The following is an 18,736-nucleotide window of genomic DNA, read 5'->3' on the forward strand; positions in this document are numbered from 1 at the left end:
CACTGCCCTGTAACCCAGTGAAAACACAAGCTCTGTAAGCATGCTGGAATCACAGTAGAAACTATAAGGGAAGGGGAGGCACTGACCAAAAACAGGGCTGGCAATTTGAGAGGAATAGTATCAAACTCAGCCTGTCATTTGGTACCTTCACAATCAGATCATCTAAATGCCCAATTTAAAAGAAACTAAGGCACAATTCATGAAATCCAGTTGCTTGATCATCCAAGTCTGTATTAGTTTGTTCCTAGAAGTGCTTCCCATACTCATATCCTTCACATCATTTTAAGCTATTTTCTCCGCAGGGGTTTGGAAAGTGTTGCTGTTAAGTCAAAAGAGTAGAGATTAAAAGCCTTCTTGTCTTTCTCAGCAGTGATTTGGCTGGTAACAAGTAAAACTCGGATCAGTACAAATCTGGCAATCTCTCTTCATACTTCTCTTTTAACAGTATTCACATATGATTTTGTGTTAGTGACAAGAGTGTAAATGCAACAGCTTCACATGTTTTGCTAAAATAAGGGACAGCAAGGATCTTGGCTGAGTGTTTTGAAAGGCTATCTGCACTCTACTCCCAACAGCTTTGCAATAAACTAGGAGACAAGACCAGGGATCATTTATTAGCAAAAGTGCCACAAACATATGCATTTTTTCCTACTATGGTATTGGAAATGTCATTTTATTTGTTGTGGCAAACTCCAAACATTTTTTTTAAATCTAAGGCCATGATTTTAAAAAAAGAAAAAACCCCAAAACTTACAAGTATCCGCTCTACTCAAAAACTCTTGTAATATTATGCTTTTGTAGGAAATTCTCCTGAAGAGGCATTCACTAGATATAACATTCTCCCCAGATTCTTACCTGTTTATGAGGACCCCTGAGTATATGTGCCTTAGCACCTTCACAAGCCGTCCTCATGGCTTCCAGTGATGGAGTGCCCAACAGATCTGTGATCAAATCCAACTACAAGGAAACATGAAACACAGGTGGACTGCAAGCTCACAGAAACAATCTTTCATTACTCTTAAATTGGCCTTAAAAATGAGGATAAATTTGGAGGAAAACCTTAAAGCAAGCTTTTCTGGCCTACATAATAAAATAACCAGACAATCATAACATAGCACACCTGTAATCCCAGAAGCTGGGAGGCTGAGGCAGAAGAATGGTGAGGAGGCCAGATGGGCTATATATAGTGAGACCCTGCCTCAAAACACTCAAATCATGGTTGAGAGTATAGCTTGCATGGAATAGCACTTGCCTAGCAAGCATGAGATGCTGGGTTGAATCCCGAATACAAAAAAAGGACAAAAACCAGAGGAAAGCATGGGGGGAGGGGAATGGGAACAAAAACATGAGAAGGGGTATCAATGTGCATGAAGTAATGCAGCTTCTATCTGGCGAATATAACTGTAACCCCTCTATTAATTACAATAAAAATATATGAAAAAAAAATAATTTTTTTTTTTTTTTTTAAAGAGGAAAGCTGGGTGCGGTGGCTCAGACCTGTAATCCTAGCTACTCAGGGACTGAGATCTGAGGATCAAGGTTCTAAGCCAGCCTGGGCACAAAATGACCTGAGATTCTTATCTCCAATTAAACTCTAGAAAATGGGAAGTGGGGCCTGGCTGATAGGTAGGGTGGTAGCCTTGAGCTGAAGAGCTCAGGGACAGCGCCCAGGTTGAGTTCAAGCCCCATAACCCACAAAAAAAAAAAAAAAAAAAAAGAAGAAAATATTTTTTAGGATTCCATATAATAAAAATATAGGAAGTATAACCTTCTAAGGCTAGAACAACTGAGGAGGCTAGTCTGTATCTGTATACTGCAATGCCTTGGAGAACTGACATATGCTTCTAAGGATAGCTAATGTTTGTTTATTTGTTTTTAAAGTGAAGATGGACGGCACTGGCTTTTTATTTTATTTATTTATTATTAATTATTATTATTTACCAGTCCTGCGCTTGGGCTCAGGGCTAGAGCTCTACCACTTGAGCCACGGCACCACTTCTGGCCTTTTTCCCCATGCATGTGGTACTGAGGAATTGAACCCCGGTCTTCATACATGCTAGGCAAGCACTCTACCACTAGGCCAAACTCCCCCCACCTCCGTTCCCCCCCCAGTTAATGAATGGATTTTGATGCTTCAAATGAAATGAAGCCCATGAAAAGCTAATATAAAAAAATCAAGCAAACCGGGTGTGGCGGCTCATGCCTGTAATCCTACCTACGCAGGAAGCTGAGATCTGAGGATCATGGTTCAAAGCCAGCCCAGGCACTAAAGTCCTTGAGACTCTTATCTCCAACTAACCACCAGAAAACCAGAAGTGGCTGTGTGGTTCAAGGGGTAGGCTAGTAGCCTTGAGCTGAAGAGCTCAGGGACAATTCCCAGGCTCAGAGTTCAAGTCCCCCTATCCCCCAAAAAAAGCAGACATATGAGATTTAATAAATTTCAAAATATTCATACTTGAAATGAGAGCTATGACCCTGCTGTTTGGGCCAATGTACACCCCACTTTTTATACACTAGTCATGGTAGAAATCTCTTATACTGTCAGAAAACTGTCATCTTTAGAAAATGAGGACACTATGTAAGGCCACAGTTAGTTAGCTGGGCACAACAAAAGAGACCAATAAAATGGTCAAACAAATCTTTGTAGCAAACTACCTTATCAATTTTCTGTACTACTGCAATTGTTGTAACTTAATAATAACCTTTCATTTGAATCCCTCCAGGATGGAAAATTCCTGTATGGACAGCACTATTTTCTGTACTTATCTAAACCATGGGGTAGCCATCAGCATCACTACCTTTCAGGATAATGGAGGTAGTTGAGAAACTTGCTTCCTAGGAACAGCTTTCTGAGAAGTGGCAGTGACACTTTTTGGACTAATAACCACACTACAGGAGAAAGTAAATGATTGGCTTATGGAAACATTTAGAAAGTTGTTCTAAGTGGGTCAGATTCACGGTTGAAGAACTTTTTTTTTTTTTGCTGGTCCTGGGGTTTGAACTCAGGGCCTAAGCACTGTCCCTGGGCTTTCCTCAATGCTAGTGCTCTACCACTTGAGCCACAGAACCACTTCCAGCTTTTTCTATGCATGTGGGTACTGAGGAATCGAACCTGGGTATTCATGCATGTTAGGCACTCTATCATTAAGCCAAATTCCCTGCCCAATGAAGAACATTTTAATGAAGTTTTCTGTTAGTTCAGTGGCTAAGGTACTTATTTCTAAAAAACACAGAGAATATACAAGTGTACAAATTGGATTCTTTTTTTTTTTTTTTTTTTTTTTGCCAGTCTTGGGCTTGATCTCAGGGCCTGAGCAATGTCCTTGGACTTTCTCAAGGCTAGAGCTCTACCACTCGAGCCTCAGCACCACTTCCAGCTTTTTTCTATGTATGTGGTACCGAGGAATCGAACCCGGGTCTTCATGCATGCTAGGCAAGCACTTTAACCACTAGGCCAAACTCCCAGGCCCAAATTGGATTCTTTTGAGTACTTTATGTGTTTTGTTTCTTCCCCTCACTATCAAAGTTGCCATCCTTCTCCCTCAGCCTTCAAAACTGCTGGGATTACAGGTGTGCTGTTTTTTGTTAGTTCTCACTGAGTATAAAGAGATATGTATTCTCTTTCTGTGGTTAAATCAGACTGACAAGCTTAAGACATATATTTCTCTACAAAATGAGATACTTGCAGGTGCTCGTGGCTCATGCCTATTTAATCCTAGCTACTCACAAGGCTGGGATCTGAGGATTATGGTTCAAAGACAGTCTGAACAGGAAGGTTCATTTTTTTGTGTGTGGGTCATGGGGCTTCAACTCAGCCTGGGTGCTGTCCCTGAGCTCTTCAGCTCAAGGCTATTGCCCTACCCTTGAGCTAAGTAAGCCCCACTTCCCGTTTTCTAGAGGCTAACTGAAGATAAGAGTTTCAGGTCCTTTTGTGCCCAGGCTAGCTTTGAACCTCGATTCTAAGATCTCATCCTCCTGAGTAGCTAGGATTGGTGTGAGCCACTGTGCCCAGACATTATGCTTCACTTCCCTTTAAAAATCCCCCCCCCTTTTTTTTGTCAGTTATGGGGTTTGAAATCAAGGTATAGGAACTAAGCTCTTTTGCAAGGCTAGTAGTGCTCTATCATTTTGAGCCACAGCGCAACTTCTGGTTTCCTGGTGGTAACTGCAGAAAAATTTCACGGATTTCCTGCCTAGGCTAGCTTTGAACTGCTGTGAGAGTCACCAGAAGCCAAGCCGTGAGATGCAGAAGAATTGGGAGGATAGAATGCCTCCTCCCAGGACTCTCAGAATGCTGAGAGTTTCTTGAACTGGTTTATCAGTGCTGGCTTGTTGAGAATTCTGATTTCTATCCTGGGTGTAGGCCACCAAACTTTCAGGGAACTTGGAGATAGACAAAAATCTATGCTAAGTCATTTACTGCTTATACCTGCTTCTTAAGATAAACAAGTTAATCACTTGGGTAAGAGTACCTCATGACTGGTGCTTGTGATTTCAAGAAAATTGTGACCCCATTCTCTGCACAGATACTCCTGTACTCTATTCAACATATTAATACCCTGTAAAATGGACCCAGGAGACCTGGAGCTGTGGAAGAGTTCAGGCTCCTGCTGCTCCAAACCTCAATCCCACAGTCTGGTGTCCATTATTGTCTTGTCCTGGTCACCACAGGTTGTGACAAACCCCGATCCTGAGATGTCAGTATCCTGTGTAGCGAGGATGACTGGAATGAACCATCAGCACTCAGCTTTCTTTTACAAATTCTTTTCAGCATCAACACATAATTTTAGCTCAACACATAGGATCTGACCATCTATTTATTCTTTATAGAGATACAAGGTACTGGGGCTTAAAATCAGGCCCTTGGCTTGCTTGCCTTCTTAGCATTCTAATTGAGCCACACTACCAGCTCAGTTTTTGTGGCTATTTTGACGATGGAGTGTCATAAACTTTTCTTCCAGGGCTAGCTTCAAATCACCAACCTTTGGCCAGAGCTGAAATGCCTAGATCAGGTCCCTGGTCTTTACAAATGTGATCCATCAGCTGGGCACTGGTGGCTCACTCTGTAATTTTAGCTACTCAGGAGGCTAAGATCTGAGGATTGAGGTTCAAAGCCAAGCCAATAAGGAAAGTCCATTGCCGATTACTCACAGAAAAAGCCAAAAGTGACACTGGCTTAAGTGACAGAATGTTAGCCTTGAACAAAGAAGTTTAGAGACAGTGTGTAGACCTTGGCTTCAAGCCCAAAAACTGGCACACACACAAAAAAAATGATTCGCCAAATAATTTATTACCATTTTAGAAACAAGTTCTTGCTGTGTTTCCCAAGCTGGCTTTGAACTCACAATTCTCTTGTCTTCATGTCCCTAGTGTTGGGATTACTGGTATATCCCCATCATGCCTGACTCTTAACCATCAAATCTTAACACCTCTTAGATCAAAATGCTTTCTATCATATATGGAATAAAACCTGAAGTCCTTATCAGGTGACCACAGGCAGAACCCTCTTTCCCTCTGATGTCATTTACAGGGTCTTCCTTGATCTTGCTATCCAACAACACCACACTTATCACTTGCTCTAGAAACTCTTATGAAGGTTGTGTTGTCCTTCCTCTGCCTCCTATTCTCCCATTTCATGTGAGCAACACATTATTTTCTCAGAATCCTTTATGTTGCCCTCCTCTCCAATTATTTTAAACAGGTACGTTTCTTAAGAGAACTTCTCATTATTTGGGATATTTATTTGTATACTTATTTTATACTTCACATGAAAGTGTCACAAAGGCAGGAGTAACTGTTTAATAGCTAACAAAACATTTACTAAGTGCTTACTATTTGCCAAACCTATTTTCAACTTTACTGTTTTATTTAGCCTGCAGTTTTCTCACAAAAAAAAAAAAAGAAGAAATAATGAAGTTAAGTGACTCATCTATATCTGCCACTTAAAAGTTACAACCCAAGGGGCCGGGAGTTTGGCCTAGTGGTAGAGTGCTTGCCTAGCATACATGAAGATCCGGGTTGGATTCCTTGGTGCCACATACACAGAAAAAGTGGGAAGTGGTGCTGTGGCTCAAGTGGTAGAGCTCTAGCCTTGAGAAAGTCCAAGGACAGTGCTCAGGCCCTGAGTTCAAGCCCAGGACTGGCAAAAAAAAAAAAGTTATAACCCAAGCTGGGCGCTGAGGCTCACACCTGTAACCCTACCTACCTAGGAGGCTGAGATCTGAGGATGGCGATTGAAAGCCAGCCCAGGCACTAAAGTCCTTGAGACTTTTTTTTTTCTTTCTTTTGTCAGTCCTGGGTTTTTAAGCTCAGGGCCTTAGCACTGTCCTTGGGCTTTCTCAAGGCTAACTCTATGATTTGAGTCACAGCACAGCTTCTGGCTTTTTTCTATGTATGTGGTACTGAGGAATTGAATCTGGGGCTTCGTGCATGCTAGGCAAGCACTCCTGGCCCTTGTTTTAGTTTTTCTATTGTTGCTATAAAGGTGACGCACAGAAAAGTTACTGTTTAATAAGAGAATACACACACACACACACACACACACACACACACACACACACACATATATTCCTGGGCTTGAGCTCAGGGCCTGAGCACTGTCCTTGGACTTTCTCAAGGCTAGAGCTCTACCACTTGAGCCTCAGCACCACTTCCGGCTTTTTTCTGTGTATGTGGTACCAAGGAATCGAACCCGGGTCTTCATGCATGCTAGGCAAGCACTTTAACCACTAGGCCAAACTCCTGGCCCCAGTCCTTGAGACTTTTATCTCCAACTAATCACCAGAAAACAAGAAGTGGCTCTGTAGCTCAAGAGGTAAGGGAGGTAGCCTTGAGCTGAAAAGCTCAGGGACAGCACCCAGGCCCAGAGTCTAAGCCCCAAGACAGACCAAAAAAAAAAAAAAAGAAAAGAAAAGAAAGTCACACCCCAAGCACAGAGCTAGGTTGTATGTTTTGAGATATAGTTGTCCCTCACTATATCATGGTTCACTTATTGCAGCCTCACTGTATTTTTTTTTTTTTTTTTGGTGGGTTATGGGGCTTGAATTCTGGGTCTGGGCATTGTCCCTGAGCTCTTCTGCTCAAGACTACCCTAACTTGAACCAAGCCTCACTCTCGTTTCTTAGAGGTTAATTGGAAATAAGAGTCTCAGCTCCTTTTGTGCTGAGCTGGCTTTGAATCTTGATCCTCAGATCTCAGCCTCCAGAGTGGATAGGATTACAGGTGTGAGCCACCATGCCCGGCTTTTCTTCTGGGTTTAAAAAAAAAAAAACAACAAAAAAACTACATAGTGATCCCTCGTCTACTGTGGAACTTCAGTCCTGAGACCCCTGCAATAAGTGAAAAAAAAATTGTGCTAAGGTTCTTCTTTTCTTTCTTTCTCTTTTCTCTCCTTCCTTCCCTCCCTTCTTCCCTTCTCTTTCTCTCCCTTGTGCTTGTCCTGGGGCTTGAACTCAGGACCTGAATGCAGTCCTTGAGCTCCTCAGCTCAAGGCTACTACCCTACCCCTTTAGTCACAGAGCCACTTCTGGTTAACGGAGATAAGAGTCTCACATTCTTTAATGCCTAGCCTGGCTTTGAATTGCAATCCTGGCAATCCTCGGATCTCTGCCTCCTGTGTAGGTAGGATTTACAGACACGAACCACCGCACCCGGCTTCAGATCTCAGCCTTCTGAGTATGAGCCATGGGTGCCCAGCGACTACCCTCTTTCTACTAACTCTGCCTGTATAACCTGGGTAGCAGGTGTACCTTCATGTCCCTGCTGGACTTTAGCCTCAAGCCTCTGGGTTTAAGCCATTTTCGTTTTGGAGGCAGGATCTCATTAGGAAGTCAAGGCTGGCTTCAATCCTTCCTTTTCTTCCTTTCCCTGCCCTCCCCCCGCCCTCCCAGGTCATGAGGCTTGAACTCAGGACCTGAGCATTGTCCCTGAGCTCATTTTGCTCAAAGCTAGTGCCCTACCACTTTAACCCATAGTGCTACTTCTGAGGGCCTCAAACTCTTTGCCTGTACCATTACACGAAGCCAAAGGTTTAACCTTTCTTTCTTTCCTTTCCCCTGCTTCCTTTCTCCTCCCCAATGTCTTTTATCTTGAAATGTTTCTTACAGCTATATTTGGGTCATTTCCAAAAAGAATTTTAAAAATTCAATACTAAAATTTTATATTCTAAGCACAAAGTTTAAGTACACTAAGTCACCAAATACATTTTCAAGTCCGAGCCATCCAATGAGAAAGAACAGAGCCCTCTAACAATTGAAGATTGCACCTGTGCAAATTGTTATAGCAGAGTCTGCTGCTATGCATCAGTGCATGCAATAAAGTCAAGACTTCCTCTAACAGGCTTGTAAATTATAAAATGAATCTCTGTAATCTATAACTTTGTGAATTTCAAGCAAACCTAAATTTACTAAAAGCAAATTACATTGAACAACAAATTAGCCCAAGACATGTGCAAGATGGCTTTTTCCTTCAAAACTATAATAGAATTGGAAGCTACAAAATCCTAAAAGTGAAATCATACCTGCTGAATGGGACTCTGGGCCTGAAACAATATTCTTCGTCCTAGTAGTTCTGCAAATATACATCCGACAGACCAGATGTCAATGGCATTGCTGTAATGACGGCTGCCCATCAGGATTTCCGGAGCCCGATAATACTGAGTAACAACTTCCTGAGTCATATGACGGGATTCATCTAATTCTTCCACTCTAGCCAATCCAAAATCACAAATCTAAACAGAAATAACAATCAGAACACTGGCAAGCAGAGAGATGTATTACATATAGAAGAACAAAAAACAAAACAAAACCAAAAAACCCTTCATAGACCTTCAGAACTTTGTAAGGTTTTAATGATATAGGTAGAGTATACCTATGTCAATATACAAACCTAGCCTTATTGTAAGAAGAGGGAAGAAAAATCGCAAGATTCCATGTTCCTAAGTAAAATGATGCATCTTAAAGATATTCTTCTCATCTTTGACCTGTTTTCAACTAATAATTAAACAACAACAATAACAACAAAAACACCCAGCCGAATGTATGGTTCTGGCTTAATATAGAAAGCAAACCATTTTTTCAGAGGGACTTGTAAAAGAAGGGATGATAAAGGGTTTACCTTGAGGGTCTACCTGGCTCAAGCTATGTTTATCATCTTTATGAAATACACAGATAGCAAAACTTCTTTTAAAGCTATGGGTTTCAAACGGAGATCTATTGAATCTAGTTCTGATGAGATACTTTAGGAGTTCCACATACCTTTCACCAAAATGTCACCTAGATTTACTTAAAGATAGTAATTTCCATTCAAAACATGTGTACTATGTTAAAATTGAGTAGCATGTAGAACATTAATGCTGCTAGGCTGATTCATTGTTATACTATATTTAGTTAAGCACCAGTTATGTTGTGGACAGTATGCTAAAATAGATGGCAGAATATGTTCCTAGCATAAAAAAAAATAGATTGATTGCTTTATATGAAGACCTAGGAATAAAAACTATTTCCACCTAACTGAAAAGCAGGCTAAAGTTGAAAACTACAGCAGAGTTATAGCAGTAGTACTATTTATTTTCAGACATATTTCAGGCCTGGGTGCCGCTGGCTCACACCTATAATCCTTGACAATCTGGAAGCTGATATCTGAGGATTGCAGTTTGAAGCCAGCCAGGACAGGGAAGTCCATGAGACTCTAATCTCCAATTAAGCATCAAAAATGCCAGAAGTGGAGGTATGGTTCAAAGTGGGTAGACTGCTAACCTTGAGCAAAATAAAATCTCAGAACAGCACCCAGGCCCTGAGGTCAATCTCCAGGACAGGCACAAAAAAAAAAAAGACAGGAAAAAGAAAGACAGGAAAAAAAAAAAAAAAGACCTCTGATTTAATCTCTTGGAGCCTGATATTCTGATTTTTCTCACACCTTTAAATAAAGTGAAAAACTACCTTTAGAACACAATTGCTGTTCACAAGGAGATTCCCTGGCTTAATGTCTCGATGTAAAATGCCAGCTGAATGGAGATATTTCAAGCCTGAAATAACAAACAGATTTAATTGCAGATATTTAATTCCTTTTACTTAACCAATGACTTGGGATAAACCTTAGAAGAGTAGAGGATTTAAAATTGTTCCCTCAATAGCTGCATAATGAGTATCATTGAAAGTTTGACTTAGTCCTCTCAAAAAAGTATAACTTTGGGGGCCGGGAGTTTGGCCTACTGGTTAAAGTGCTTGCCTAGCATACAGGAAGACCCGGGTTCGATTCCTCGGTACCACATACATAGAAAAAAAAAAGCCGGAAGTGGTGCTGAGGCTCAAGTGGTAGAGCTCTAACCTTGAGAAAACCCAAGGACAGTGCTCAGGCCCTGAGTTCAAGCCCAGGACTGGCAAAAAAAAAAAAAGTATAACTTTGCTACAGTAAGATGTCATGAAAGGTTTGTACAACACACTAAAGAAACAGTGTCTATAACTTAAAAGAATAAATAGCTTAAGCACAGATAAGCTTCTCAGGTAGTATAGTTAAGACTGACCATATTAATAGCCTTGAATTACTCAAGGCTGCGGGGTTTAGCTACTGCTATTTCCAATCTGTGATTCTGAAGCTGCTTCAATAAAGAAGTTTCTATTAACAGAGACAGTTTCCTGGAACAGTTTCCCCTTGGGACAAAATTCAGAAGCTTCTCTATGTCTAGTCAGTAGTATTCTCTACTATCCAGGATAAAGAAGGTAGTTAATCATTTTTAAAAACATGTCATTTGAAATATGATGTAAAAATCAATGCTAATAAATTAATAAAAATATTTTTGACATCTTAAAAAGACTAATATTTCAGCACCTCTAAAAGTCACGGCTTTAAGGATGGCTCCTTTTTGAAGAAAATGTAGCAAGGTGAACTTTCAATATTGCTTATGTTTTTGCTTTTCACTTTCTTTAAACAATTCTATAATTCTGTGAACAGATCATTTCACCAAATAAAGAAGTTGTTCCAGCTTTAAATAATTCTCCACATCTAACAGAAAAATTCTACAACATGCATGGAGCATTAATCACATTGGCCCAAACTGCTTTTCAGTGAGATTCCGGGGGGGTGGGGGGGGAGTGTGTGTGTGTGTGGTTTCTTGCTGCAGGGTTTGAAGACATTGCACTTTCTAGTCAAGTGTCTGCTACTAGACTTACGCTCCCAGCCAGTAGAATTTTCAGCTAAGTTTTAGTAAGTCGGTCTGAAGTTATTTAGCAGGCTGTCTTTACTGGTCTTAAGGCTAAAATTTTGTTTCAAGCTAGACTCGGCTATGGCAGCCAAAATTCTGACATGCCAACTTACTGCTGGCTGGCAGGATAGAGGTTATCCACCAGGATAGAGACAGTTTTCAATTAAGTTACCTGATGCTATATACTCTGACAAGAATACTGACATTCCATGTAAGTGGATATGGAATGAAAAACTGCTCATTTATCTTCCTAGATTAACCCAGGTAACTTTTTTTTCCTCCCTGTATAATATATATCATGCCTTTGGCTTAATTATCAGCACCACCTTATTTGAAAATGTTTGTTTGGTTTTTTTCCCCCAATTTAAGAAGGTCTTTAGGAAAGAAGCAAGCCTTGGAAGACCATATTAAAGTTCAAATAAAAAGCAACACATTTCATGTATATCATACTATCTTTTTAATCATAAAGAAAATCTTACCTCGCAAAATCTGATAAAGAAAAACTTTGACATGATCTGAGCTGAGTGGCTGAGGAGAGACAATAATTTTATGTAGGTCACTCTGCATCAATTCTGTTACAACATATCTTGAGGTTTTAAGTTAAGGAGAGTTCAGAAAATTCAGCCCTCAATCCCCTCAAAGTAATCAATCATCAGATGTAAAACGTAACTTCATTCTCTAAGTTGGTTAAGTTTGAGGAAAGAAAACTTCTAAGGCAGTATGATAGAACTTTCACATGATAAAACATTGCCATAATAAAAGAATTTGTATGCCTAAAAGCAGAAGCAAACAAGCCAATTAATTCCATATAAAATACATTATAAAAAAAACAAAACCAAAGGTAGGCATTTAAATAACCACCAGGACAGGGAAAGTATGAAGACCAGTCTCCTGGTTTCAGACAAGTAACCACAGGAGGCCTCCTCAATCTAACTGGAAGGGGTATGGTGATCCTGAGCCACCAAGGGAAAAGCCCACCACCCACCCTTACTAATAAAGAGCTCCCCAAACCCTGTAAAATGGCTTAGTTTAAATTCAAGCCTTAATTTATTATTTAATTCTGGGCAAGTTTATGAAATCTCCTTACTAAACTGTCAGGCTTTCCATGCTTTCTACTGCTGTATTCTCAGGGTTTTATTCAGTCAGCACAAGGCAGATGATCAAAGCTTAGAGGCTTACAAAGAGCCTTGGGATGTGGAGTGCAAAATTCTCACAAAAGTACACAAATGTAACAGTCATGAAAGGATTATCTTTTGCTATATCTAGAATATTCGGGCCATATGCTGCCTGCAATTCAAAAGTTTTTAGTGTAGATGAATTTTATGCTTTTGTTATACTGTAACTTTCTTCAAGACAATTTCCAATTTCAAGTTTCTTAGCAAAAGAGACAATGTGAAAACGGGATGTGGTAGCACTTGAAACTAACAGTTGAAAAAAAATCCCTCCTCAAGACCTTTTTTCCAAATGCTTTTAGGATGCCCAATTTTTCTTCTTTCAGCCTCAATGATAGGTATTTCTAAGTCTCCATGGTTTATTCTCCTTTCCTCTCTACTCATGCAATGTTGAAAAACCCCAGCTCTTTTTTATACATGCTCACCCTCTTGGGAACTGAAATTTTCTTAAATAATGTTCATGATGAAGCTGCTTATAACACCAATCACAAACTATGGAGTTGCCATTGATATTTATCTCTCCCCAAGAAGAAAATCCTTTCAAAAATTCAGCTCTGACTAGAATACTTCTTAACCTGTGTTCTGTTATCACTCTGGCCCAAGATCTCCAGACTGCTAATCACGCAGCAGCAAGAATATATTTTTGTCGGTGGCTCATGCCTGTAATCCTAGCTACTCAGGAGACTGAGATTTGAGGATTGTGGTTCAAAGCTAGCCCAGGCACTAAAGTCCTTGAAACTCTTATCTCCAATTAACCACCAGAAAACCAGAAGTGGGGCTGTGGCTCCAGGGGTAGGGAGGTAGCCTTAGCTGAAGAGCTCAGGATAACGCCCAGGCCCAGGGATAAGGTGGTAGTCTTGAGCTGAAGTATATATATATATATAATATTCCAAATTTTGTTCATATACAGACATTCATTATATGGAACTGTATGTTTAACCACTGGTCTTCTGAAGTATTCGAAATTGTTATCACCCAGATTTTCCCTCATCAAAACAAGAATATGCAAACTGGGATGCAGAATTTCCTTATAAGAAAACTGCTCAGGGACTGGGAGTTTAGCCTAGTGATAGAGTGCTTGCCTAGCATGCATGAAGACCCGGGTTCGATTCCTCGGTAACCCACATACATAGCAAAAAGCTGGAAGTGGTGCTGAGGCTCAAGTGGTAGAGTGCTAGCCTTGAGAAAGTCCAAGGACAGTGCTCAAGCCCTGAGCTCAAGCCCAGGACTGGCAAAAAAAAAAAAAAAAAAAGAAAACTGCTCAGTAACATGTTAACTAGTTTATAAAATGATACAGAATTAAATGATATTATCAGAATTATATTTTTTTCTTGTTCTATTTTTCTTTGGGGGGGGGGGTTTGGACTTAGGGACTCCCACTTCGTAGGCAGGCACTGTAACACTCCAGCTCCAAGGCAGGATTGTTTTGTTGTTGTTGGCCATGGGGCTTGAACTCTGGGGCTGGGCACTGATCCTACCCTGGGCTACCACACTACCCTTAAGCTCTAGAAAACAGGAAGTAGGGCTTGGCTCAACTGCAGAGTCTCAGGTCCTTTTGTGCCCGGGCTGGCTTTGAACCTTGATCCTCAGATCTCAGCCTCCTGAGTAGCTAGGATTATGGTGTAAACCACTGTGCCAAGGCAGGAAGTTTTATGTGTAAGCATAAGTGTGACGGTGAGGACACATTCCATTCTTTGCCTCATATTTTCCTGGGATGATAAAGTGTAGGTGGCTTCCCATCCATGTTAAGGATATTAACCTTCTTGTGTACACTAAGCTTTCCCTCATCAGGCATTCGTTTTTATTTTTTAAACCCCTTTTGACATTGAAAGACAGAAACAAGGTAAGATACCATAAACACACTTCTTAATCAGATAGAGATTATACACACGCGCGCACGCGCGCGCACACACACACACACACACACACACACACACACACACACACACACACTCGGTCATGTTAAGAAGCCTCTTATTTTTCTCTTACTTCAGCTTCCCTAGTGCTAGGATTTACAGGGGTGCCACCACACATGGTTCCAATATTCTTGCACTGTATATGTTCTAGAGATCTCACTGGACAAAAAACAAAGAAACAAGGAAACAAGGTATAGGAGAGAGAGAGAGGGAGGTGTGGGGGGGACACCACCCTCAAAATAACAAGAACAGAAAACCTACTTATCAGCCATTAGTGTATTGTGTTGTTCCTATGGTCTGAATATTTGAATCTCTGAGGTTTACACATTGAAATTCGAAACTCACAAGTAACAAATAGCATTGGGAGGTGGGACCTTTGGGAAATGATTAGAGTAGGAGGGTGGAATCCTCATGAACAGGATTAGGGTGCCTATAGAAGAGGCCCACGGGAGCTTATTAGTTCCCTCCATGATTTTAGCTTAGAAAAGACTACCTGAAACAGGAAATGGGTTCTTAACAGACACCAAATCTTAATTTTGGACTTCTAAGTCTCTAGAACTCTAAGAAATATATTCCCGTTGTTTGTCGGCTACCCAGTTTATAATATTTTCTTAACAGCTAAAATGGAATAAGACAGGTGTCAAATTGAGGTTTTATGCAGAAAAAAAAAGTCCTAAAGAAAGGGAGTCATGAAGCACTTATCTGTACGGTATGTCAAGTCATGTCTGCTGAGCTTAGTGATAACTATTCTTCCTGCCAGCATGGGTTGGGTGTGAAGAGCAGGTTCTACTCCATCCTACCTCACATGTCTACAGAACTGGCAGCCAGGCTGTGATGGCAGGGTCTTCAGTGTTAGTGGTGACAGCTGGTATGCATGGAAGTAGTAGTCGAGAGAAAACATCTTCCATTTTCAAGTTATCAGGTTGAATATGTAGTGCTGGTACTTAAAAAAGCCTTCCTTTGATTTATTAAAGGAACAAATTGATACAAAAGTCAAAAGAAGAGAGGATAAAAGTATGACCTAATGGCCACATGCTTCCTTCTAAAACAGTGAGTACATTTTCAAAGGGAAAAAGAGGAACATGGGCTGGCTGGAACTGGGTACTGTTCTAATCACAGATAAGTACCCATTTCAGAGGGAAAAAAAATGCCATTTCACTTAGCATTATAAAATGTATCAGGTCAGAATGTTGTTCACTTAGAACTAATAGATTTGAAGTGATAAACCGGCAATTTCATATGGTTCATCCTGACACAGAGTAAAATATTACCTAGATGGCAAAAAAGGAATAATTTCAAAATCAATATAGAACAGGATTTCAAACGAGCAATCCCTCCATGCTAAGCCCATACACTCATGTGCATAATTTCTCACAGAATGTTAAGTCAGCAATCTTCTCTGCTAAATACAAATGACTATATCACTTTGTTACTGTCCTCAGCGTCCAGACCTGAAAATGTTTCATCCAACTTTCTATTAAAATATTTAAGAAAGATGAATTTAAAGAATGTGACTTTCATATTTCTTCTTTTTCAGGAAATGACAAGCTGACTTTAATAAGACCAGATTAATAAACTCTTAAGCCAGAAAATATAGAGCAAAAACACATAGAACTCCTCTCTACCTATACCATTTCTCTCTAGCTTTCTGCAGAAATGCTTTCCTTTAAAAACTTTTAATACAGAATTTTTAACAGTGATTAAAATAGCCATTTTACAGAAAATATCTTTTGCCAGACTTTAGTTTAACAAGGTTTTATTTTCTTTTTTGTCCAGTCCTGGGGCTTGAACTCAGGGCCTGAGCACTGTCTTTGGGCTTTCTTAAGGCTAGAGCTCACACTTAAGCCACAGTACCACTTCAGGCTTTTTCTATGTATGTGGTTCCAATGCATGCTACACTCGACCACTAGGCCAAACTCCCGGCCCCTAACAAAGTTACTTCTTATAGAGATATATTAGTCTATGAATGAAGCAAGCCAACCTTTTCGGGGTGGGGGGTGAGGGGGTGGCTCTTTGGAAAACATAATTCCTGAATTCGAAAGTTTAGCACTATATCTGTAAAACTTTAAAGGTAACACATACCATTTTATGATAAGATTTCTGCTTTGCTCTAACAGACATCCTCTGAAGTCTCAATCCTCAGCATAATGTCTCCCAGATGTCTTAACTAGTTGTCATGCCAACTAAAGCAGCTTAAATTAAATGAGGGTCTGAAAAGACACCTGCATCATTCCAGGTCTGTTACACATTAAATAAAGCTCTCTTGACAAGGACTCAGAGGTGCCATTAGCTTGAACAGTATCTATCTGATTATTGTTTCTGAGTAACTTAATGAGATTTTTTTTTTCATACAAGAGTAAAAACAGGGTGCTCTTTTCCTTTCCTAGGACTTTTAAATGGGATAGCCTCTCCAACAGCTGGAGTGCCTATCAGGTCAAGGACTTTGCTCTAGTCTTTTAAGTTACCACTGGATAAAGATAAAGTATAGACCCAAAGTTGGGGCTTTCAGAAGAATATTAGTAGATTAACCATTTCCCCTATTAAATGTGTCATTTAAAATGCCATTAAAAACACACTGTGCATGCCAACCTCAGTGATTTGAACAGCCCTGCTATAAAATAAATTGCTGCTGATTGCAGCAATTAGTTAAACGGTTCCATGAAATATGAATTTCAAAATGTACTGATTTGCTACAGAAAAACAAATAATGCAAATGAACAATTACAAATGTTTGAGGTGGCACGACAAGCTCTTATGCCTTAGGTGCCCAAGAAAGGTAGTGTCTCTGTGTTGCTTGACAGAGTTACATTTCAAGTTTCTTTAACTGCTTTTTCTCACCCTAGGTAGTGGAGAGCATTGCTTAATAGAAATAAAAACTCAGGTTAGAAAGGATATATGGTTTATTCCAGGTCACATTCCAAGACAGCAAAAAACCCAGCACTTTCTCCATTCTATCACACAGGCTTCCCTGAGGAGCCTGCTTACATATTCTCATTTCTTTTTTTCTTTCTTCTTTTTGGTACCAGTCCTGAGGCTTGAACTCAGGGCTTGGGTACTTCCCCTGAGTTTCTTTAACTCAAAGCTAGTAGGCTAGTATTCTACCACTTGAGTCACTGATCCACTTTGGGCTTTTTATTTTGGGGGGGGGCGGGGCAGGATGGTAATTTATTGCAGGTAAGAGTCTCGCAGATTTTCCTTCCTGGTCTGGCTTAGAATCTCCTCAGATCTCAGCTTCCGGATGCCATTCCTAATTCATAACCAGGTATCATCACACTATGCAGATTACTTTGAGGTATTGGATAGCTGAATTCTGTGTTTGTGTATGTGTGGTGGTGAGGTTTGAACATAGGGATCCCCATTTGCTGGGAAGGTGCTCTACCACTTGAGCAATGCTATTATTCTGAATTCTATGTTTTTAAATCTGGATGATGATAAGCTTTTTTTTGTTATTGTTGTTGTTGGTTGGTTGGTTGTGGGGGTTCAACTCAGGGCCTAGGCGCTGTCCTTGAGCTTTTTCACTCAAGGCTAGCACTCTACCACTTTGAGCCACAACTCCACTTCTGTTTGGTTTTTTTTTTTTTTTTGGTCATTAATTGGAGATAAGCATCTCAAGGACTTTTCTGCCCTGGCTGGCTGTGTACTGCAACCCTCAGATCAGGCATGAACCATGGATGCCTGGCATACATTAGCTTTTTCAAGGTACTTATATGCCTGTCTGTCAGCTCATTCCTATTTATGAGCTAAACATTCTTTTTTCTTTCTTTCTTTTTTTTGCCATTCCTGGGGCTTGAACTGAGGGCCTGGGCTCTGTCCTTGAACACTTGATGTTTGACACAGCAATTACACTCAAACCTAGTTTGATGATCTGACCCCTTTGCCTTTCTACTGAAGGAATGTTAGGTTGACAGGCCAAGTAAGAATTAACTTTTTGACAATAATTGAAAAATATAAAAGCATGCACATGGGCCCAGAGTTACACACACACACACACACACACACACACACACACACACACACACACGCACGCACGCACGCAGCTCCTCACCCTGCCCCCAGTAAGAATTGAATTTTCTTTCCTTCTTTCCCACCTCCTGAATATTCACCTCCTTCAAGTCTTGTTCGTTCTACCCTTTAGTCAAATTACAAAAAACAGACAGTGCAAGAAACATTTCCACCTGGAAGTGGAGTCCATCTCAATCAGTATCGTAGGTAATGTAATGGTGTACACAGTGGTATTGGCTACCAGGAAGGCATAAGTAGGAAGACCAAGGTCTGATGACAGCTTACCAGAAACATGAGATCCTTCCTGAAAAATTACTAAAGCAAAATCAAAACAAAACAACAGGGAGATGAGAGATATGGTACCTGCCTAACAGGGGTAAGGCCTGAATTCAAATCCAAGCACCAGACACTCTTCTGTACCTATGAATCATACATGGTTAAATGGT

The 18,736-nt window shown here is 40.4% G+C and overlaps 1 protein-coding gene across 1 annotated transcript in view; it reads right to left on the minus strand.

Annotated features, from left to right (window-relative positions):
• Nlk (nemo like kinase) overlaps positions 1-18,736 on the minus strand; it is a 133,878-nt gene that overhangs the window by 16,596 nt on the left and 98,546 nt on the right. The window contains exons 4-7 of the mRNA XM_090350625.1: positions 11,680-11,786; positions 9,939-10,024; positions 8,519-8,728; positions 856-957 (exon numbers count right to left, since the gene is read on the minus strand). Of these exons, the coding sequence (XP_090206751.1) occupies positions 856-957; positions 8,519-8,728; positions 9,939-10,024; positions 11,680-11,786 (505 nt within the window). The remainder of the gene's footprint in view (positions 1-855; positions 958-8,518; positions 8,729-9,938; positions 10,025-11,679; positions 11,787-18,736) is intronic.

Source organism: Megascapheus bottae, chromosome 17 (assembly GCF_031878675.1).
Source record: "Megascapheus bottae isolate mThoBot1 chromosome 17, mThoBot2.hap1, whole genome shotgun sequence".
Taxonomy (NCBI): Eukaryota; Metazoa; Chordata; class Mammalia; order Rodentia; family Geomyidae; genus Megascapheus; species Megascapheus bottae.